We start from the raw sequence: 24,060 nt of genomic DNA on the forward strand, positions 1-24,060 counted from the left end.
TGATCTTTGATTGTTCATGAGATGCCATGATGGAGAGCAGCGGTTTCACGCATCTAGGTTATGAGGGTAACTGCACTTAACATGATATGAAAAACAGGACGTGGGGATGCATTCCTGCTGATGCTCCTCTGGACAAGTGCACTGTATCTACAGTGCACATTATGCTATTCTACAGTTTGACATCACTTTAACCACCATGGTGCCATCCTATGAGAACCTGGAATTTGTAGTTTGGTGAAGAGTCTTAGAATTCTTTGATACAGAGCTTTAGGACTATATGATTGTTGTATGTTTTCTGGGCTCTATGGCCATGTTCCAGAAGTATTCTCTCCTGACGTTTCACCCACATCTTTGGCAGGCATCCTCAGATGATGCCTGCCATAGATGTGGGTGAAACATCAGGAGAGAATACTTCTGGAACATGACTATACAGCCCAGAAAACACACAACAACCCCGTGATCTCGGCCATGAAAGCCTTCGACAACACTTTAGGACTATAGTTCTCAGGACTGCACTTCAGCTGATAAACAGAAGATTCAAACTATTTCCTGAGCAATAAATCCTAGGGGTCTATAGGAGGGTATCATGGCTGCTAAAGTGGTGTCAAACTACTATAACCATGCAGTATAGCTCATAAACTTTTGTAATACTGATTCCGGAAACAATACATTTCCAGATGAAATGGAGCTTACAAATGAAATTAATCCTTTTGATGCTTTAGCTCTTTAATGAAAATCCCACCCCACCATAGGAAAAGTTGCTGGTGTTGTTGGAACCTCTGACTTGAATTTTTAAAAACATTTTTGACTAAGGAGAGGCCTTAAGCTTGTTCTGATGTTGCTTTAAGCACAAGTTTGATCGCAGGTTTTACAGTTCATTGTTTGTTGCAACTTGTGCCAGAATTGGCAAAGAGACTGAAGACTGAGTAAAACTCATTGGTCACTAGAGGAGGTTGACATTAAGTGCCGAATGATATTTAGCTGGCGTTTGGCAACCCCCTCTCCACTTTCTGATATTTCATTAGACAGTGTCTCTTTATTTGAAGATCTATATTTGCAACCTCAAGGAATAAGAAACATGACTTTTCAAAAAGATGCACATTGAGATTCTTCCAGTTCTCGCCCAGTAAATCACCTAGCAAATCCACATTTTTCAGGTTTATAGTATACAGTTATATGATTGCAGTGTTTTCTGGACTGCATTAAAATTTAAGGAGCCCAGGTCCAAAAATCTGATGTCACTCCCTGGCTTATTCATCCCATTTGTACTAATCCATTGATTTTCAGAGGCGTGTGTTCATTTTGGAGTCCCCTTTATTTTGCCCAAGTCACCTCTGTTATAGTTAGCAACATAGCTGCTGGAGATAATAGAAAAAAGAGGCTTAGTGGAAATTATCTGCATTGAAGACTGCCCTGCCATGTGTATGTTTGGTTTTCAGTGACAGATGGGTGTCTAAAAAAAAGTATAACACCTTCTTATGGTGTCCTCTAGATATATGCTCCTATATTTGTTAGGCCACATGTCATTTAAAAATTAATTGCAGTGTTTTCTTATGATTACTAACATGTTAAATAGAGATGTTAGATGTCAAAGTACCTTTTGGTTTGATCTGGTTGTCTACAGGTACACACACACACACATGTAAACACACATTGTTGAGAAAAGCTTATCAAAAAAACCCCACCAAATTTGCAGAGATACATCCGATGATGATTTACTTAAAGGCTACTTGCAAATTCTGAGCTTAACAACAATGCAAACCTTTGAGGTTTTTATCTATCCTAACCCTTTGATCAAGACAAAGGTGTATCAAGACATCCCGGTATCTAGTAAAAAGAAACCCAAGACAGCCATGGGAGCCCCAACTTTTAGTGGGGTAGGCAAGCAACTTTTTAATTGAGTTCCTCAGTACTTCCATACTAACTAACAATAGAAAGTGATTGGCTGAAAGAATAACTAAAAAACTATATTGAGGGTGGGAGGATGGGTAAAGGATCTATTTGAGGAAGTTATATGTGGCTGTTAAAAACCCTGCTTCTTCTTTGTTCTCACTCTTAGGCAGCCAACTGCATTCTGTTTTCTAAAAGTTATTAGTTCTTTTAGCCCTGTCTGTTTCAAAGACTGCTCATCTTCCACCCTCTGGCATCTGAGTGTCCTTTTCTTTTTTGGAGAGCAGTCCTTTGTTTGAAGGGCTTCCCAACCAAGGCAGCCTTGGACACAACCATCCAAAGGAGAGCATTTGGTCACTAGACACTCTCTTCCATCTCCAGGACATTGTTTCTCATTTGAGTGGCAGATGAACAGTGCAGTACATATAGGACTGGCATATTTGGTCATTGAAGGCATTGCTTCTTAAACTATTTGATGCAGCAGATCAGCAGTTCTTTTTCCTGGAGAGTGTCAGAGACTGTGCCTACAGACCACTAGTATGTCTTTGTTAGAAATTTTCCAGGGACATGGTCCATGGATCACCATGAATAGGATTAATTTAAGGTTTGGATGAAGCATAACTTTTATTTTCTTCAGTTGCTAGACATCTCTAGGTGCTGATTTCAACATAACATTGAACTCATGTTGTGTTGAACATAGCAGAGATTCTTCAAAGTTGGCACCCAAGTCTTATGAGACAGATGGAAACATTATTAAAATCAGTGAGTGAATATAGACGCCTTTGACAAGCCTAATTCTTAATGGCAATTCCATTTTAGGAATATAGAAATAACCCATCAAGGTATTTCTGCCGAGTCAATCATGATTGAAAATATATTTTCTGTTGCAAAAGATGCCCTGTATCTGGCTGGGTCCTAGAAGGGTATGGATACTAGAAAGATATATCCCTGCTCTCTGACTCTAACTGTTCTTTTGGAAGCATTTCTATCGTTTATTGGTATCACAGGCCCTGTGTTCTGCATCTCATCATTTCAGGGCACATATGAGTAGCAATTTCCAGTACAAATAGCAGAAGAATGTCTAAGAAATCCTGGAGTTGTCCCCTCTCCCAGAAGGGAAAAAAACACAATAAGCTCCCTTATACCAAATCAGATCATTGGCCCATCTAGCTCAGTTATTTCCTATACTGAGTGGCAGTGGCTCTCCAGGATTTCAGGCAGGGTGCATTTCCAGCTAGCTGGAGATGAGGTCAGACAACTATGTGCCCGGCTAGCCATGTTATATCTTATTTTGGCAAGAAATGACTCATTTCCCATAGCCCAGAGGGCTGCTTTGTCTCTTTCCTGCATTATCTACCAAAACTATGCATCATCATAAATGAGGAAATATGAAGGTTTTAAAAAATAAAATATATCTGCATGAAAAGTACATATGCTAGTTGTTTTATGTATAATGGATTTTAACTGCTATCAATTAAATAGAAATGTCGCCATAGGGATGAGGCCTTGGTCATTGTCCAAGTGCTACAACTGGATATCCCTACCTGTTCTCCCTTCTTGTGGTTCTGAATCTTTACACTGGACTTGAAGTAGGCTTCAGGGAAGGTCCATTTTCAAACAGAGGACTGTCCCTGTAAAATAGGACATCAGTGACTTCCATAATTGATGTTTCAAGTAAATTCCTTGCCTCCTTAGGTGTGCAACTAATGCAGTAGGCAAGCATAGTAAAATAGGAATAGAGGAGACTTACTGAAAATTCTGAATGTGGGGCTCAATGCATGAGAAAGAAAACATACAACCATGTAGTTTTAGGCCCAGGTCTATTTCACATACAGTCAATCAAATCTTCACTTTCATTTATTTAGGGCTGAGGAAATGTATTTCTTCAGAGGTACAGTACAAAAAAGCTAACACTTCTAAACTTTGATATGAGTGGTCAGTTGATTTTCCCCACATCTCCCCACATGAGTTGGCCATATGTGTGTTTCTCATGTGACAGTACAGTAGAATCTCACTTATCCAACGTTCTGGATTATCCAACACATTTTAGTAGTCAATGTTTTCAATGCATTGTGATATTTTGGTGCTAAATTCGTAAATACAGTAATTACTACATAGCATTAATGTGTAATGAACTACTTTTTCTGTCAAATTTGTTGTATAACATGATGTTTTGATGCTTAATTTGTAAAATCATAACCTATTTTAATAGGCTTTTTCTTAATCTCTCCTTATTATCCAACATATTTGCTTATCCAAAGTTCTGCTGGCCCGTCTATGTTGGATAAGTGAGACTCTACTGTATATATACTATAGGAGGATGTTGAGCCTTAAATTCACACCCATTTCACACTATATGCTGGGGATTTTTGAAAACCATCAGGGATCCATATGGGCAATTGCCTCTATTGAGGAGGGAATTAATTTTGAATGAGGCATACTTTGACACATATATAAAAGTCAGCATTTGTCTGTGCCAGTTTCAAGTTATGGTTTTCATATGTGGATGGGTTACCTCTTACCTATAGAGATTGAAGCTGTATATTGTGTCTAACCTGTAGCTTTCCAATGGAGTCCATTCGTACTCCATCGGCAGTCGGTCAAGTTTTTCTAGGAATCAAGCGTGATGAAATCAAATACACCCAACTTATGAATCAGGCATCAATGACTACAAAGATGTTCCCTCAGTGAGACAAGCACTGGTGGTCTGATTTGACCCCGACCACTCATTGTTTGTCTCCTGTCTGCTGGATTTTTTAAAAAAAGTGTTTTTGGATTTCAAACGGTGGACAGTGTGATACTGTGAAATGTGCCAAGTGGTTATTTTAAGGCATGTTATGGATCTCTGTACAAAATTGCCCATGTTAAAAAGCAAGGGGGTGCAGCTGCTTTTTAGATCACAAAGGCCTCTCAGTGGGGGAATACGAAAAGGGTGGAGTGAGCAGAAGCAAGCGAATGAGTGAAAAAAAGGGGGAAAGTTTCCAGGCTGTGGTAGAAGAGTTAGAATAAACAAACAGCAATGGGCGATTATTCCTCTCCATCAAGGCTCCTTTATCCTAGCATGCTCAGTCAGTGGTCAACATGTTAGACGCCCCTCCCTGGTTTATCCATTCCTCCTTTGACAGCCTTGGTTTATACAGCTGGGTCTTTGTGGAATTTTATGGGAATTGCTGTAGAACAACAGGCGTGAAGGTAGACAAAGTACCTATGCAGTCAGGGCTGGCAGACTTTCCGCATGTTTCCCTGGAGTGAGGAATAGATGTGGTCACCACACACACGCTTACACTTTCCTCTGTGTCATATGACTTAAAAGTGCCAGGGTTTTCTTACAATGTATACTACTTCATTTTTGTACCAGAGGGACAGAATTCCACTGAGTGCTTTGAGGTAAGTGGCAAAGAGTGTGTCTGAATAGTAAAATATCTTATATTTTAGCATTGATCTTCTCTGTGTGTTTTGTTTTGTTTACGTGCTTCCTTGTTTGTTTGTTTGATTGATTACATCCCACCTTACTTCTAGTAAAATGATACAGAACAAGTCCAATTGAAACATAAAACATAAGATAGATTAAAGATGCAATAAAAACACATCAGAATTGAAAGTAATAGAAGTAAAAGGACTCAATTTATCCATTTTCATAGCATGGATCACACACCAAAGCCATCACCAGGTCAGATCAGTTGATCCCAATCTTTGTGCCTCCTTTAGTTTTGCACTTTATATCCCAAAATTCCTGACTGTCAAGCTAAGTTTTCCAATAGTTCACGTCAAAAACGCCTGGAGGACCAAAGGTTGGGATGACTGATATGGATAGACTGATATGGATAATCCACCACATTCAAAAAGCCTTGGAACAGACATGCCAACATCTGCTTCAGAATGGAATGGTGGATTCTTGGTCACCCATTCCAAAGTAACTTGACCAGCTTTGGGTATTGTTCAACTTGATTTGAGCATGGTTGGGAAAGTGTCATTTCTTGCTTCGTTTGAATTGGCAACATGTTTTTGCCAACCCTCTCAAGTCTTAAGTTCCCCAGAAATGCATCGTGTACCCCATATTTAGAATCCATTCTACATTGAACATAATATTAGCATTCCTTCTTTCTTTCTTAACGTGCTTGCTTTAGAAAATATGATAACTGATACCTTAATACAGCACATCTCAAACTTACTTATGGGGATGTGGGAGAAATAATATTTATCTCCTGAAGTTCCAGGAAGTGATGCCATATTTGTATTCATTGGCTACAACGGGTTTTTTTTTCTTTCCTGAAAATTCACAAGGGACCTTCCACCAGCAACTCATGCACTGGCATTATACTCCATGATCACCATTTGGAGTAGCAGCAGCGCTTTATCAAACTTCTTAGAAAAGAATGCTTCCACGCTGAGAGAGAGAGAGAGAGAAAGAGATAGATAGATAGAGAAAGAGAGAGAGAGAGAGAGAGAGAGAGAGAGAGAGATGTAGCTTTAATTTGCATGCAAATTTATTTGATAACTCAATTAAGGCTGCACCCATATAGATACCTTTCCTAGAACTGACTTCCTTTAAGTTTAAGGCATATTTGTGTCACATTTGAGTAGAGAATGCTGATCTTAACTTTTCCTTCTCTCATGCTAAAACACAAAAGGCCACATTTTCTCGCTATTGGGTAAATTTGCAAAACTTTTTAGCACACTTTTGGATTTTATTTTTTATTTATTTTGCATTTTAGGACTTTTTGGTAAAATCTATTTTTCTGAAGGGGGCTTTTATGGACAAAAACAGTTTAACAAAACCATTTTTCCCTGCTACTGCTGACTTAAATAAAGTGTGTTCTTTTCACTCTCATGCAGAGAAGAAAAACTTCCCTCCGAGTGTCTTGACATTTCAGGCACCTTTTGTGTTGAGATGCACTTTTTCGTTAAAGATGAGAAAAATTGCAAATATCCTTTACTTCCCTACTTCTGAGTAAACATGTCTAGGATAACTTTGTCAAATGCATATAATTAGAGTGCAATCCTGAGCATGTTTACTCAGATGTATCCCCTCTGTGTTCAATGAAATTTAGTCTTTAGTAAATATGTTTCAGACAGATGTCTTTACTGACAGTGTTGTCCTATGAGTCTTGTGCATATAAACATACATATTATTGAGTCGACTTAACGATTAGGCAGTTGTGTATAGGAATGCAGTCTACCTTTTTTCAAGTCAGCTGAGGATGTTATTTATCTATCAGAGTATCTATCTAGTTAAATTAGAGACCACGGGTGATGACAGTATTAAATATTCTCTCTAGTGTTTGAATATTGATGTTTCCTGGAGCTGATATTTTGCTGTCTATATATTTAATTTTCCAAAATAGATGCATGTAAATGCATACGCAAATGTTGTCCTCTAGGCATATGTAAAGATGTACACATTACTAAAATATGCACTAAAATATGTCACTCTGCTCTATTTCTCTAAAATAAGCGCATCGACACCTTTAAAATGTACCCAAATGTTAAACAGTGTTGCATAATACAGAATAAGTATTCAGGATGGAATTAAATGTGTTGGTAGATGCTCATGTTGATTATTATACATATATTAAATGCATGCACTGTTTGAAATTCATTTTTTTTCACTCTGACTTTGACTGTTGTAAAATTTTGTGTCAATGTTTTTTTGTGGTAGGGGTCCGGACTTCAAAACCATTTTGGAACATTGAAATGTCCCATTTTTACAAAGTTCATTTCTGCTTATGGAAAACCTCTCTTTCTTGCAGAAAAGGCATTGCAATCAGAATAATAGAAACAGAAATATTGCTACTGTGTTTCCTTTCAGGAAGGGAGGAAAGAAAGGGGGTAGAATCCAATCTGAGAGACTGTTTTGGGATAAAAGCAAATGCACCAAGTTAGGTTCTTGTAGCAGAAGAAACAGAAAACTAAGTGAACTGCCCATTCCAGTTCATTGGCATAGGAAGAAAACTGGATCACTCCACCAAAATCTGAGCTTCTGTTTGCACGTTATTATTGCTGTATTATTCACAGGAGGTTGAATTATTTTTCTCCTTAATGCCATATTTTCAGCGGAGTTGGTTGCATGTAAGCAACCTACTTACTTGGGATTAGAGGGAAAGAAGAGAGATAGCTCTCCATGGTGAAAAGTTTATGCTGCAGTTTTGCTACAAATTAGACTTGATGATTCTTATATTATATCTATAAATATTTGCAGTGTGACTGTTATTGTTTACATTTATGACTGTTATCATTTATGGTATCCCACAGTACCTAACGCATTAGCAGGGGAAATTGATTTTTAAACATATTTTTCTTTAAAATTTTATTTGCATTTAAGAGTTAATTCCTTTTTGTGAAACACATTGAAATTCACAATGATTTCCACCTTTTTTGACTTCTTCCCAATCAAATTGCTCCCATTATATGTTTCAAAAAGGAGGGTTCTGCAGAATACCTTTGTTTAAAGAAATATTCAATTTCTCATTTAGAAGGAAAAGACAGTGTACTTTGAAATGTAAGATGTTTCTTTAGCTGAGACAAATATGGTTCAGTGCTGATAGACATGATCTAAGTCAAATACATCACATTTTACAGCGCTCTGCTCTCTGTCTTGGCAGCTGTTGGGTCCGTTGTGTTTTGAAGCAACTTTAGTGGTAAGTTAAAATGCCAGATGTCACTTATTTTAAAAGATCTGTGAGAAATATGGCAGAATATAATGGATTTCCTATATTGCAATCTGTTGAATTCATATGATTCCCTCCCTCACAAAGATAAATAATAGATCGCAATTCCCCTTGAATTATGGTAATTCTCACCAGAGCCCCCGGTGGCACAGCATATTAAAACTGAGCTGCTGAACTTGCAGACCAAAAGGTTGCAGGTTCGAATCCGGGGAGCGGCATGAGCGCCCACTGTTAGCCCCAGCTTCTGCCAACCTAACAGTTTGAAAACATGCAGATGTGAGTAGATCAACAGGTACTGCTTCAGTGGGAAGGTACAGCGCTCCATGCAGTCATGCCGGCCACATGACTTTGGAGGTATCTACAGACAATGCCGGCTCTTCAGCTTTGAAATGGAGATGAGCACCAGCCCCCAGAGTCTGACATGACTGGACTTAATGTCAGGGGAAAACCTTTACCTTTACCTTTAATTCTTCCTTACATTGGATGAAACTATAAGCTAGTGTCCAGTTAGTTTGTGGAGCTGTATTTCAAGGGCAGGTTTCTACTCCCAGTATATGTAAGGTCTGTCTAAGTATTCAACTGCATGTTGAATAAGGGCATACAAAAAACAGATAAGTCTACATTTGGGAAGTTTTCAGCTCTTACAATAACCATACAGGGGATGGATTTATTGCCATAATACTTTCCTACCTCTATTCATCATGTGTGTTTATAACACATTTGAAGAATTTGTGCATAGAATTGAGGCTCATGTTTAGAAGAGTCTGCCTGAATGGCAGGCAGCACCATTTGCATGTGAAAAAGTACTTGTAACTTTGTATGTATTTTCTTTCTCTTAGACTCCTTTCCTTTTTCTTCTTTACTTTTATGTACAGGAAAATTATAAATAAAAAAGAAAAAAAAATGAAAAAGTCTCAAATCTAGTCCCTAGAGCAGGCATGGGCAAACCTTGGCCCTCCAGGTATTTTGGACTTCAACTCCCAGAAATCCTAGCCAGCTTACTGGCTGTTAGGAATTGTGGGAGTTGAAGTCCAAAACCCCTGAATGGCCCAAGTTTGCCCATGCCTGCTCAAGAGTCTCTAGTTAAAAGGATCAGGTAGCAACACAAACTTTCTAGGTGTGGCTCCATAGAGCTCCTGTTGGTCCCAGTTAATATAAGGCAGCATTTTGTATTCAGAGATGTATGTCCTTCCTGGATATAGGATAGTCATGTATACATTCTCGCATCCCACCAAGAGAACAAGCCCTTGGTGGCACAGTGGGCTAAACCCTTGTGCCGGCAGGATTGCTGACTTGAATGTTGGGTTGCTGACCTGAAAGTTTCTGGTTCAAATCCAACCCAGGGAGAGTGTGCATGAGCTCTCTCTATCAGCTCCAGCTCCATGCAGGGACATGAGAGAAGCAAGGATGGTAAAAACATCAAAACATCTGGGCGTACCCTGGGTAATATCCTTGCAAACAGCCAGTTCTCTCACACCAGAAGCAACTTGCAGTTTCTCAAGTCCCTCCTGACATGAGAAAAAGAGAGAATGGAGGAAATATAACACCAGAAAAGAGGTGAAAACAAAAAAGAGATAAAATGTGAACACAGTAATTTGTAAGTGTCAATGGGATGTTTAAAAAGATGCTGTTATTTAAATAGAAATAGGGAAGACTCTGGTGAGTGCTCTCTATGCTTACATACTCAGCCTTTACCAATCCAGGTATTGCAGACTAATGGCTGTTTTCAGGTCTCATTTGTTATAGTTCTTAATGTTTAAATTGGACTTGGACTGGCCATCCCTTCAAAGAGAGAATGCCTTCAAAGAGAGGGTGTCCTTTGCAAAGAAAAATACGTGTGATTCCCAACCAGCAAGCATAGTATGCATCTAAAATATGTCAGAAAGACTAGGGTTAGAGGGTGATGGTGTAAGGTATGGGATACAAGAAACAGGTAATTTAATAGGAAGATATTTGAAGAGCATGAGAACATAAATGCCAAAGAATCGAGAAGGTGAAAAGCCATTAGTTAGCCTAAATCCAACTGTTACTCTCAACTAGAAAAGATCCATTACATTAATGAGAGTTCCATTGATTCTAGTTGGGGATTACTTGAGCTTCTAATTGGACTTGGTGATTTAGATGAGATTAACAATTGGTGGCACAGTGCGTTAAAGTGCTGAGCTGCTGAACTTGCAGACCAAAAGGTGCCAGGTTCAAATCCCCGGAGTGGAATAAGCGCCCTCTGTTAGCCCCAGCTTCTGCCAACCTAGGAGTTCGAAAGCATGCAAATGTGAGTAGATCAATAGGTACCGCTCAGGCGGGAAGGTAATGGTGCTCCATGCAGTCATGCCGGCCACATGACCTTGGAGGTGTCTATGGAAAATGCCGGCTCTTCGGCTTAGAAATGGAGCTGAGCACCAACCCCCAGAGTCGGTCATGACTGGACTTAACGTCAGGGGAAAACCTTTACCTTTAACTAACAATTGGATATAGACTATAATCTTTTAAATGTATTTTACCATACTTCACAAACTAACTTTTGGTTCTCTGTTGGTATCAACCATTTATGAGCATGGAAGGGGAATGTATTCACTATCTTGGCTATAACAATTTGTGTTTATTTGTTGTTAACAGCCTTGAGTTTCTATATCAGGAGTGAGAGGCAGGATAAAAATAAAGTAAATAAATAAAAACATGCAAAGAGTTTTCTTGTAGTGAGCACATTTGTCGCTAAAGAAACAGAATTCCTCCTTGGGTTTGCTAAATGCAAGGTAAGTAGCAGTCAGATAAAAATGGGAATGGGGAACTAATTTATAGGAGTGTTTTGGAAAATAAATGAGCTTGTAGATTTAATTCAAGCCCAGTCAAGCAGGGGGTGTTTGCATGAGAGATGTGACCGATAGGGCTCAGCTTCCACGAAATATCAACAATGGTGGCATCCCGCTGTTTCCAAATTTGTGCTGACGGATGCCCATTGTGTTCAACATGACATTCTTCTGCTGGAATGTTCCCTGGGGCTACAGCCACCGTTGTACTTCGTTGGGCTCCTCTTACTACTATATTTTTTAAGTTTGGCAGGAGTAAGATTGGTTACGTCTTGTTACACATAGGCTGGAAGGACATTATGAGCAGGGATACCTTGCTCATTTCCAATATTGAAATGTTTGCCCCGAGTAGCACATCAAATGCCAGTTGGTGCTGGTCCAGATGCCAGAACACTTCTACAGCTATTCCTGTCTTGACTTTGACTTTGAAGCTGAGCGTTGAAAGTTGCTGTGCTTTTTTTTAGCTGAGAGAAATATCTGAAATATGCCAACATCTCCAGCATGCTCAAATGTCAAAAGTAACATTTTAAATGCAAAATTCACATTGGCATCTTGATTATGGAACATGCACCACAAAACATGAAATTTGGGTGCTTTGGATTTGTTTGGCAGTTCCCGATTGTTTTGTCAGTCATTAAACATGAAGTCTCATAAACAACCAGCTATCATATCCTAAATACCGATTCATTTCATCCATCAAATGTTGTCACAGTCAAAATACTATTCTGGTGACTTCTCAAATACTAATACTATTGCATGTTGGCTAAAGTGATCTTGTGTGCCAACCATGAAACATAGAATTGAATATTCAACAACTAAATTTATACATCCCCTTTCTTTCCCTCTTGGTGGTAAAAATAGTTTCAAAAAGCAAATGATATGCTTCATGATGTATCTCAGATATTGAGTGTCATCAAAGGTCAAATACTTTCAGGTAGGAACTGTCTGCATATCAAATATGAATATTACTGAATGCCAAATCCTGCAGACACAAAATAAAGGGTATCTAGATATACTTCATAAGGTATCCCATAGTTCTTTGGATATAAATGGAAAATAGAATTTTCTTCCCTGGCTACTATATTTAACTGTCTTTCTGTAGAAATAAAAGAGGTATTAAACATTACTAAAGACAATGTGTAGGTCAAATGAAGCCTCTGGATTTTCCAAACACAATTAATTTAACTTCTTCCTCTGCTTATGCGTGTTTCAATCTGGTGTGTCCCATGCTGAAGTTTCCCCTGGCTGTCAGTAAAGCTGACAGCTCCACGTTCTGGCTGCTGACCTCAAAAATACTATACAGTACATTCACAGGCTAGCTTCAAATAAAGTTGCCTGTCACTTTGAGCTGGGGAAAAATGGGGGGGAAATTATTTTTTAAATTACAGCTCCCATATTCCCAACTCCCAACATGGCTACTTGCTATTGTGGCTGGACGATTTAGGGAGTTGTATTTGAAAAAGAGAGAGCCAATGTGGGGTAGTGGTTTCCGCATTGGACTATGACTCTGGAGACCAAGGTTTGAAACTCCATTGGGAGACCTTGGATAAGTCTCCTACTCTCAGCCTCAGAAAAATATGAAGGCAAACCCCAGCTGGTCACGTCTTGCTAAGAAAACCCCATGGTCATTTCACCTTAGGGTCACCACAAGTCAAGAAATGACTTGAAGGCACACAATGACAACAAGAAAAAGAAGTTACAAAACTTAACTATGTATTTCCACATTCTGGCCCTGGCAGAGAGCATCGACCCCCCTATTTCAGTGTGCTTTTTCAAGGTTGTGCATATTGAGCATCTGTCCATGCCCATTCATTTTTTTCCAACTGTGGGAAATGCACCTCATCTTCTTCTAAGCAATCTTTTGGCAACTTCTGCCAATATTCAAAACGATTGCAACATAATTCACTTTGATTTTCATTTGCTGAGGCTTGGGTGTTAAAGAACATTGATTTGAAAATAAATTGCACAGAGGTTTGTTTAAGGTATCTGCTGTTGGGAGGCTAGTTAGATGAGATTATACTCACTAGAAATGTATTCACTGACCCACCATTCTTCCATCTACCTTCCTTCCATTCTTCCTTTCTTCCTTCCCCCTAACAATATGCATGCAAAACAAAAAAATGTGAATGATTGATGTGTTCATACAAAATAATAATTAACAAATTATTATGTGCCAGAGTGACTGACAGCAAAGACATACTTTTAGTTTCCATGTCTTTTTTTAAAAAAAATAGCACATGAAAGTTGCTTTTACCATTTGTTTCTTTTTTCATAAAAGAAATAAATATCATGGGTAAACTGGATAACTGGGGAATAGTTGCTTGCAGTAATGTAGTGCTGGATGGATATTTTTTGTTCACTAGATGGCTCAATCATTCAATTTCACGTGGAGGTTGAGAGCAGGTTAGTTTTAGGTATCCAGTAGACTTCAAACTGCAATCGTCTGGCTCATCACATTGTATTTTGCTGTTTGAGTAATCTCATAACTTGTTATAGAAACTGCTGTTATCTTTAAATGATCCAGATTAATGTCTCCTCCACTGATTTTTCACTTTGTCTCCAGCTTTTTTGGGCTGGTTTGCATGTATGCATATACTAGCCTGTCTGCCTGCCTCAATGCAACAGTGATCCACCTGCTGCTAAAGTCACTTGCTGTCACTAGTAATTTTTGGTGCCCCTTCTACTTATCTCCTCAACTTGTGACTTGGTTTCACCTCTCTCCATCCTTGCTGGCTCAGATTCCTTGCCATCGTTGTCATCATTGACTCCTTGCTCCATCACTTCCCGGCTAACACTGACTACCTGTAATAGATGCTGCTCTCCATAAAACTGGACACACTCAAATTCATATATTTAAGGCTGGATGGGAAATATGTGTTAACTCATAGCCCTCCTAGTCACCATAGCCAGTATTGGTGTCCAGTAACATCTGGAAGGCAATACAATCCCCATTCTTCCTTCCTTGGAGCTAGGCATAATGATTGGGATGCCCTTAAACATTGCTGCCTAGCATTTGGAGCCTCCAGTGGCCTAGGGGATAAAAGCCTTGTGACTTGAAGGTTGGGTTGCTGACCTGAAGGCTGCCAGGTTCGAATCCCAACCGGGGAGAGCGCGGATGAGCTCCCTCTATCAGCTCCAGCTCCATGCGGGGACATGAGAGAAGCCTCCCACAAGGATGGTAAAACATCAAAACATCCGGGCGTCCCCTGGGCAATGTCCTTGCAGACGGCCAATTCTCTCACTCCAGAAGCAACTCCGGTTGCTCCTGACACGAAAAAAAGCATTTATAAAAAGAAGAGCAGCAGCAGTTGTGCTCCTGCATGCTTATGTCTGAAATGGTTGCTTCAATGGACCAAATACAGTGTCAAGTGATTATCTGATATGTAGAATGAACCATTGCAATTACTGTGTATCAGTGATGTATGTAATAATTGTTTTGTGTACCTGAAAGTAAAGGTAGCCCCAAACCCCTTTTTCTTACACCCCCAAACTCTTCCTACTTACAACTTTGGACTTATATGTCTCCTCTTTAGTGTTCTCTAAACTCCAAGTTGAGTGTTCTAACTTTCTGCAGTGTGAGGCCCTCCTACTTAAATGTCTTCCATGATTTTTTTCTGATCATTTGTTAAACTATCCAAACAAGTCACCATGACTGAATCGAAGCATGGTCCACTAGGGTCATCAAACCCAGCCCTCCTGTTATGCAGGAGTACATTCAAAGAACTTTCAATAGATGGCCATTCAACCTCTATTTCAAGACCTCCAAAGGGGAGTCCGCCACCCTCAGTAGTGCTCTATTTAAGTTTGGTAAAGGTAAGGGTTTTCCCCTGACATTAAGTCCAGTCGTGTCCGACTCTGGGGATTGGCGCTCATCTCCATTTCTAAGCCGAAGAGCCAGCGTTGTCCAAAGACACCTCCAAGGTCATGTGTCTGACATGACTGCACAGAGCGCCATTACCTTCCCTCTGGAGTGGTACCTATTGATCTACTTACATTTGTATGTTTTTGAACTGCTAGGTTCGAAAACATACAAACATACAACTGCTAGGTTTGAAAACATGCAAATGTGAGTAGATCAATAGGTACTGCTCTGGTGGGAAGGTAACGGCACTCCATGCAGTCATGCTGACCTCATGATCTAGGAGGTGTCTAAGGACAACGCCAGCTCTTTGGCTTAGAAATGGAGATGAGCACCAACTCCCAAAGTCGGACACGACTGGACCTAATGTCAGGGGAAAACCTTTACCTTATTCTAGTCCAGCTGCATTGGATACCACTGAGTTCTAAAACTATGAAAGAGGAAGAAAACTTTATTTCTTCCCACATGTCTGTATAAGGACAATCATGGATATAATGTTGACACACAAAAAAGAATGTGCTTCGGCTAGATGCGGTGTGGAATTTGGAAACCATTTCCCACCATGATCTGAAATCTGGCAGATTCCTTCTAGTTGTGTCTCAAAAGACTGGCCAAGAAATTAACTTCTCTTATATGAGGAAGTGGAGAAAAAGGGTACAGTACAGCTTTTTAAAAAGAAAAGAAAAGAAAGAATGACACTTACTTTAAACCATCTTGTTATATCCTGTGGACTTGGAACTGTCAAAAAGGCAAAGCCTGTATTTGAATAAAAATGCCTTCTATTTCTGTTGGGATGGGTTTTTTTTTTTTGCTCCGAAGTGTACCAACTGTAATTATCCATAACTATGCAGGGCCGTTTTTAATGCTGTTTTATAATTACAGGTCTTAATGCTAGATTATACAAAGTCATTTATAAATAGTCAGAAGAGAAGGACTTTGGGAGTTGCGAACCTGTGGATTGCTGTAAGGTTGTGGCAGCTGATGGGATTTCAGCTGTATATACATATAGATGTGGTGTTAGCTGCCTAATGATTGATGAATCCCTTAATTAATTCTCCAACAAGTTCCGATTTATAGCCCCATATCTTTTTCTCCTGACACATCAGTGTTCGTCACTTTAAAAGACATGGATAAGTCCCGTCCCTCCCCCCGGGCCCCCTTTGCAAGTGTCTTTGTGGATTTCTTGAAATATTTCCGGAGCATTTTGCTGAATGTAACAAGATTAGAGTTTCATAATTTTATGGTCTAAGCAGTTGAGTTGGGATTGAAGTTGACTGTGTGTGAGATGACAAGCCTTTTCTGAATATGGGGCATTCGGTTTGAGGGGGGAAATCACAGTTCAGTCATCCAGAAGTGAAGGAGCAAAGACAAAGTAGAGAGTTATCAAGTAGATTTTTTTTGTATAAGGAGCACAGGGATTTCACAGTTTCACTAAACTTGCTGTTTCTTTAAACTCAGTCGGACTTACATCTGAGGAGACATGCATGGGATTGAGCTGCTAGTTGTGCTTTGATTTTGTGGCATTTAATTAACAGAGAGAGAGAGAGAGATGGCATACAATATAAAATGTATTTGGTTTCATCATTTTATATCAACATTTGTGGAAGTACAATCCTGATGAATACCTACGTTTTTATCTTTGCACATAATGGTTTTGATCTTTGCATGTAGTTTCAGAATAGAATTAGAAAAGAGCATTGTTAAATGTCCATAGTTGACAAAAGCATACCAATAGGATTGAAAAGAGTGGGCAGCATTTTATCAGATTGTTCATCCGGTATGAAGTTTTTCACCCGGTTTTTGAGCTCCTCCATCTCTATAGTTCTGAAAACTTTCACTGAAGTTCTCAAACACAGTTGGTGGTGGGATACAAGAGAGGATCTTCTTAAGGGCTGCCCCATGGCACTGGACCTACCTTTCCAGGGAGGCCAGAATAACCCCTTACTTGTTATCCTCCCATCGGCAAGCTTATGAAACATAAAGCTTTTTTTAAGAAAAGTGCTTTGTGTCTTACTGTTTTGAACTGTTTTTAAATAGCTTTTTAGTCTTCATCATTGTATTCTATTATTCATGAGGCACTAGAGGGTTGGAAATTAGGCTCCCAATAATAACAGATCCTGATCCTGTGTGAGTAGAAGTCCAGAGGTAGATGCCATTTTTATTCATCATTGCAAAACATGCCCATGAAAACTGTTGGAGGCATTTGCTTTGGAATCCCAGAATGAGGTGTTGTGCTCTTGTTAGTAGGATTAGTTACCCTCTGGTAGCTTACAATTTGTATTCTGGGAGTTTGGATTCTTAATGTATTTTAGAATGGGTATTTTTATGCTGCCCTTCAGCAGACTCCCAAGGCACCTTAAAAATTATAAGGCTTAATAAAGTACGGAACGAGACCTAATAAAATGTACCTCTGAACGGTGCATTCTCCTTCCCATGACAAATTAGCTGAGGTTTTTTTTTAGTTGAACCAGCATTGTTCATTCTGCCTGGACCTTAATTTTTAGTTAGCTGTATAATTCACTTGCACCACAGGTTTTGAAGCCTGTTCCATCGAATTCTTGTTTGTGTACAATTTTTTAAAACAGTTTTGATGGTTTGGTGTGAAACGATCAAAAAGGCAAATTGTTTGATTCTGCTAAGCTGTGCATATGGGACTAGTGATGATTTGGTGAGAGAATAAAGCCAGACATCCAATACCAGTTTTAATTTCCCCTCCATTAAAATGATCGGTTGATTATTTCATGAAATGTAAATACATTTGCATTTTTACCAACCCATATCCTAAATGTGACAAAGCATGAACTAATTTGCAAAGTGTGAAACAAAAACTATTTTTCTTTGTTATAAGGAAAGCTTGTCTTTCAGTTGCTAATATATGAAGGCACCAAAATGACCAAGATTGCTAAACTCAGTTTAATCCATTTCATCTACTGGAATTTACCCTCATCAATCAAAAGTGGCTTCCACTTTTGTAATAATCTATTGAAACAGTTGAAAAACGTACAGCCCAGATTTTAAAAAGTAAAACTTCAACAACTAGTCAGATTGCAAAAATGAATGTAGTGCGGGAACACCTTTGCCTCTTTGTGTAAGCATGAATTGTGTTGTGGTATGGTTTTGTGCCAGTGCATTTGTATTGGGAGAACTGGGTGCCAATTTTCTTTACTTTCTTGCTTTTTGAGCTATAATGTCAATGTAAATGCTTCGTTGAGAAGCACAGTATGTATTCCATTTTGTTAAGAGGTTTCATATTTAACCATGGGTCAGCAGACTTTCGCCTACTCAGCCATACTATCTCATTTGCTTTTGAGAAACATGAGAGCACAGAGTTACTTTCAATGGCAGTCATAATAAGTAAATACTTTGGCTCATAGTGAAACTATGATTGTAACTACTTACTTTTAAATGTCCCTCCACTCTGGATTTTAGTTTAAGACACTAAATCCAATTCCTAAAATATGTTTAACACCTTGGATAGTTCCTTTACAGTTTGACCTAAAACCTGGAATGGGTTTACTACCCTACTAGCATGGAAGCCATTCAATGCCACTGATGCAAACAGAGATTTGGTTATAATGATCTGGGTAATGCTGAGCCAAAGGCATGGAGAACATGTGGATCACTGCATTGTCTACACTTGAGGTGTCCTGACAGAATGTGTGACAATGACCACTTTGCACTGATATGATACTACCGACATTTGGTGACACCTGATATAAACTAACCAATAAATTTATTTCTACTTGTAAAACAAGGTGTTGTTTTTTAAACTTTGTATTGAAATTGGCAAGATTGAAATGGATGTACCTATGTGCACAAAAAGGCAGCTGATGCTGGTACTAACTTTTAGCATCACAAAAGTTTAATCTTTGCAACACATCTTGTTCTCTCATGACAAAACTAGGCTTTTTGCTGGCTTCTCTCCATTTCTTAAGCTGGATGGGGGAGAGCAAAAAGGAGCAAGTCAACAGCCATGTATTTCAGACAGATGTTCTGTCTTTTGCAAGCTCCTCTAAAGTGCGAAAAGAAAGAACCTCCTATTCCCTTCCACCCAGTGTATAAAATAAAATGAAATAAAATGGAATTGCATTTCATTATGTCGTGCTCTTAGGTAATTTCTCCCCCTCATGAATGTGTTTAAGAAACCAGCATACAAGGGAGAGCTATATTAGTGTATTATTCTCACAACAAACAGGCACTGTTCTGTTGCTACCTGCTTGGCCATTGTTCCCGATTGTGTATGCTTTGCAGTGGTATTTGGATGGTTTCCTGCTCTCCGCCAGCACAAAAAAGGCATTTCTGTTACAATGGCCCCTAACCACACAATGACGGCATTAAGGATTTATGTGGAGGTTTCATTATTTTCTCCTCTTTTGTTCCTTGTAGGATGTCTTCCAAGCGACCAGCCTCTCCGTATGGGGAAGCAGATGGAGAGGTAGCCATGGTGACAGGCAGACAGAAAGTGGAAGAAGAGGAGAGTGACGGGCTCCAAGCCTTTCACCTTCCTTTGCATGTGAGTTTTCCCAACAAGCCTCATTCTGAGGAATTTCAGCCAGTTTCTCTGCTGACGCAAGAACCTTGCGGCCATAGGACTCCCACCTCTCAGCAAAACACAATGGTAGGTCTCCTCCAGGCTCTATTGTGCTTTTGGTTTGCCTCCACAATAGCTTGGCATCTAAAGACCTCTCCTTTTGTACGGTGTGCAGTTTTGGCATCACACACATGGAACACACCACAATAATGGGAAAACTTTGACCTAACTAGTTCATTTTCCTCCTCTTGCCCCTTACTCCGGCAGGGGGTCCTTCTAGCAGTGATCACAGCACAACCTTAACAGGCCTCCAGTTATCAACAACTTAAGAGCTAAGTTTATTCAATTGTAAAGTGAATGAATATATCTTCATATCAGTCAATCAATAAAATAGTATAAAATGGAAATAAATTCCGCCTCCCCCCCCTTTTCAGAGCAAACGTGGGAACAGATAGACCTGAACTCAGTATTTATTAGCAGTTTACAGGTGTGAGTTGCCTTCAAGTATGCAGGTGGGGTGGTTTAAGTGTTGGACTAGGATTCTGAAGGCAAGAGTTTGAATCCCTGTTCAACCATGAGCTCTCACATAAGTCACACTCTTTCAGCCTCAGAGCTTCCCCTGAATAAACCTTGCAAAGAAAACCTTATTATAGGTTGGTCATATGCTGTGGCTGATTTGAAGGCACAAGCAACAACAATGCAGAAGCAAAATTAGATCTTGAAAAAAAAAATCAGTCACTTCCACAATTCTTCAGCCAGTGGGGATACCGAGAGATTCTGGGAATCATTATCCAAATATATATTTTTTTCAAAGTTCTGTGAAAGGCTTATGCAGGCCTGTTTCATGCCAATCTCCACAAACCAACGGCAAATTCATTCTGAGGGCAGATTTCAACCAAATCCAAACCCAAAGGAGGAGGCATCAGAATATTGTGGGTGTCCCCAAAAAATTAAAATCAGAAGCAAAAAAAAGAAGTAGCTTCTACTAACATGCAACTAGGAGCCCCAGTGGCGAAGTGTGTTAAAGCGCTGAGCTGCTGAACTTGCAGACCGAAAGGTCCCAGGTTCAAATCCTGGAGCGGAGTGAGCGCCCACTGTTGCTCCAGCTTCTGCCAACCTAGCAGTTCAAAAACATGCAAATGTGAGTAGATCAATAGGTACCACTCTGGCGGGAAGGTAACGGCGCTCCATGCAGTCATGCCGGCCACATGACCTTGGAGGTGTCTACGGACAACTCCGGCTATTCGGCTTAGAAATGGAGATGAGCACCAACCCCCACAGTCAGACATGACTGGACTTAACGTCAGGGGAAACCTTTACCTTTACTTAAACATTGTGATATGTGAATTCCCAGATAGCCACCTAGTGTTAAAAACATACTTGGAAGGGCCGGTTCAAAGGTTGGCCATTTTACCTCTTGCCAATTTTAAATAGAGGTGTGATACTTGGATAAAAGTTGAGAATCCTTTCTCAATGTCATCTTTTTCTAAATCAGTTGCCTCAAACACAGCTGTTGGTTCTATGGAGTAGGAGGGTATATACAGATATCTTTATCATCAGGCCTCTTCTGTTTTCCCCCAAGGCTCATACTTGAAGGAGAATAGAGATGGTGATGATTTGAAAAGTAAAGAGAACATTTTAAAAAATAACTCATAGTAGAATATTGGGGTCTGTGACACTTTTTAAAAAGGCCCCTCTGTCCCACCAACCAAGAAACACTGTGGCTCTCAGACTTGTGTTTTAAAAATTCTCATACAGGTCTGGTAAAAATATATATAACCAGCAACATATTGAAACCTTTTTTATATGTTACATGAGGCTTCCCCCTGTTTTCTGTATAAAAAGCAAAAGGTTAAACATGCTGTTCCACTTCAGAAAGAATACAGAGTGTAGATAATCTTCTTTCTTGGGTGAAGTACCTTTTGAGAAGAATTACCTGCCAGGTGGCTAAGAATGTATGTGAGAGAGAAGATTTGTGTGAATTTATCTCATAAGGAAGGAGGGTACATAAACGTGAAGTGAATAAAAGAAAAATATATAGATGCAATATCTTAAATTTTACGTTGTTCATTTTGGATCTTGAACACTGAAAAATGCTACAGGTCCCTCCTTTCCCCTATATTGACACCAGGGCATTAAAGAGAAAGTGTATATTTTAAACATGAAAATAAGAATCTAGGTATAAAAGCATTTATTTTATTATATTTATTGAAATACAGTAAAACAGCTATATCCACTGAACCAGTACCCAAGGTTTCACCTACCCATGTCTGACAAAATGTGTCATCTCTAGAAATTTTCTAGCTCCCACAACAAGTCTATGGTATGATTCTGCCAAAAGTTACCATCAAATAGGATATGCAACCCTTATTTATATGCATGTTGCACTGTCATTATAACCACCTAATATCCAAAGATTTCAGGCAACGTAAAATAAAACAACACAATCAACTAAGTGCAATGTAAATAGTAAAGAGTTTTTACAAGGCTAAAAGTATTATACACTTTAAGAAGTTTTATCTTGTTGCAGAAATAACAGAAGCATGGTACCAATTGGGCCTCCAAAGGGAGGGCATTCCATAATTGGGGTGCCACAGCAAAGAAGACCATCACCCATGTCAATCAACAGCATATTCCTTAACTGATGGTACACAGAGGTGGGTCCTTCCATCAGATCTTAAACTGCAGACAGGCATCTTTAAGAGAGAGGTCCTTCTTCTTCAAGTATTGAGGGCTTGAGCTATTTATCACTTTAAATACTGTTGCCAGCAACAAGAATTCAGACTGGAATCTCACTGGAAAGCAGTGTAGTTTTTCTGGGTAGAGTGGCAAAAGATGAGAGAGCTTAATCTGTCCCCAAATGGTCCTCAGCATATTCATGGATCACATCAAAATCCATAATTTTGGCCGTTATATCTGCTCCCATTTATATATTTGATCAATTTATATATGAGAATATATGGTAATCTGCTCTTCAAGTTTACCATGATCCAGTAAAGTAACCCAGGATTATTATCATATTGCAGATGTGAGTGGTTAACCTGGGAGGAAAGTTTGCCCAAGCTCATCATAGCAATTCATGTAAGGAAGAAAATTGAATTTGGAGGGGAGAAGTCCTGTTCCCAGCTCTGGATCTTAGTCACTCAAATGTACCAGTTCTTTTCCTGTATAATAGAGAATTTCTTTAAAAAACAAACAAAGAGCAGTTGTGGGAGAAGAATGCAGATTTCAGGTGTACCTTTTGTACATCTAGCTTCGGATAGACTCCAGCCCACACCTCATTTAATTGTGATGGGACAATACAGAATGTTGTGAACACCAGAGTAGTTATTGTGCCAGCTCTAATAATGAGAATTTTCATTGTTTGGGGAGCGCCGTCTCCTACACTCTAGACAAAAGTGTAATTACTTTTGAACGACGTGGAATGTGCTCGGCTTAAATAGCACGGCAAATAGATTTGCAAAGATTCAGATATGGCTTGCTTAGATGCCATATGTGCAGCATGGCAATAAGGCATAGTTAGAACGCAGCATAATTATGCACTTTGGCATACAGACGGCGCATACATACAATTTCACAGTTTAAGCCCAATGCTGTTGTTTCTCTAAGAGGCGGACCAGCTTCCCAGAAGAAGGCCAGCTCGGTTAAAATAAAGCGAATAATGGTGATCAAAGTTTGCAATTGTCTTGTTTCAATGTCTTTCCTTCCCGCATACTAAATTGATATTTATCTTATGATGGAATTATATTGTTGCAGGCATTGTTACGCTGAATGTCATTGCTACAGTAATACTTGAAAGCAGTTTCCGTACATATAATTTTAGGCTTGTAAACTTCTGCCTTTCAGTTTGTGCACTTACATTGTCTTACAAAATTATTCCCAGAGTTGACTAAACAAGCAGTGCAGCCTCTATGCATCAAAGACGACCAGAAATTCTGTAGCCCACCTGCAAAGATTCTACTGTAATTTCAGTTTGGTACAATCTTGCCTTATACTAATTGGCCTGAGTAGCAGAAGGTGGTATTCATAGTTCTTCTCAGCCTGACCTTCATGAGAACCTGGTTAAGTCAGGCTTCTTTGAGATCATTTTAATATTGCAGATGGGGACTGGTTAAGATGGGAAAAGTTTGCCAAAACCCACCGTATGACTGGCCCAAACCCATTCAGTGGACTTTATGGACATTTGAATCTGGATTATTGCAGTATATGTTGGATATTCTAGCCACTGTATCATATTGGCTTCATTTCAACAATATCCAAAGAGTTGTTGAAGACTTTCATGGCTGGAATCATTGGGTTGCTGTG

At 39.3% G+C, this 24,060-nt stretch overlaps 1 protein-coding gene across 10 annotated transcripts in view; it reads left to right on the plus strand.

Moving 5' to 3' along the window:
• sox5 (SRY-box transcription factor 5) overlaps window positions 1-24,060 on the plus strand; it is an 824,881-nt gene that overhangs the window by 464,407 nt on the left and 336,414 nt on the right. For 6 of the 10 annotated variants that reach the window (XM_062983191.1, XM_062983193.1, XM_062983192.1 and 3 more), the window contains one exon: window positions 19,611-19,842. In XM_062983191.1, the coding sequence (XP_062839261.1) occupies window positions 19,612-19,842 (231 nt within the window). In that variant the 5' untranslated portion in view covers window position 19,611. Of the gene's footprint in view, window positions 1-19,607; window positions 19,843-22,285; window positions 22,413-24,060 lie in introns of those variants that run through there. The other 4 variants (XM_062983195.1, XM_062983196.1, XM_062983198.1 and 1 more) reach the window with 3 other exon arrangements.

The sequence above is a fragment of the Anolis carolinensis genome, chromosome 5, assembly GCF_035594765.1.
Source record: "Anolis carolinensis isolate JA03-04 chromosome 5, rAnoCar3.1.pri, whole genome shotgun sequence".
In the NCBI taxonomy this organism is placed as follows: domain Eukaryota; kingdom Metazoa; phylum Chordata; class Lepidosauria; order Squamata; family Dactyloidae; genus Anolis; species Anolis carolinensis.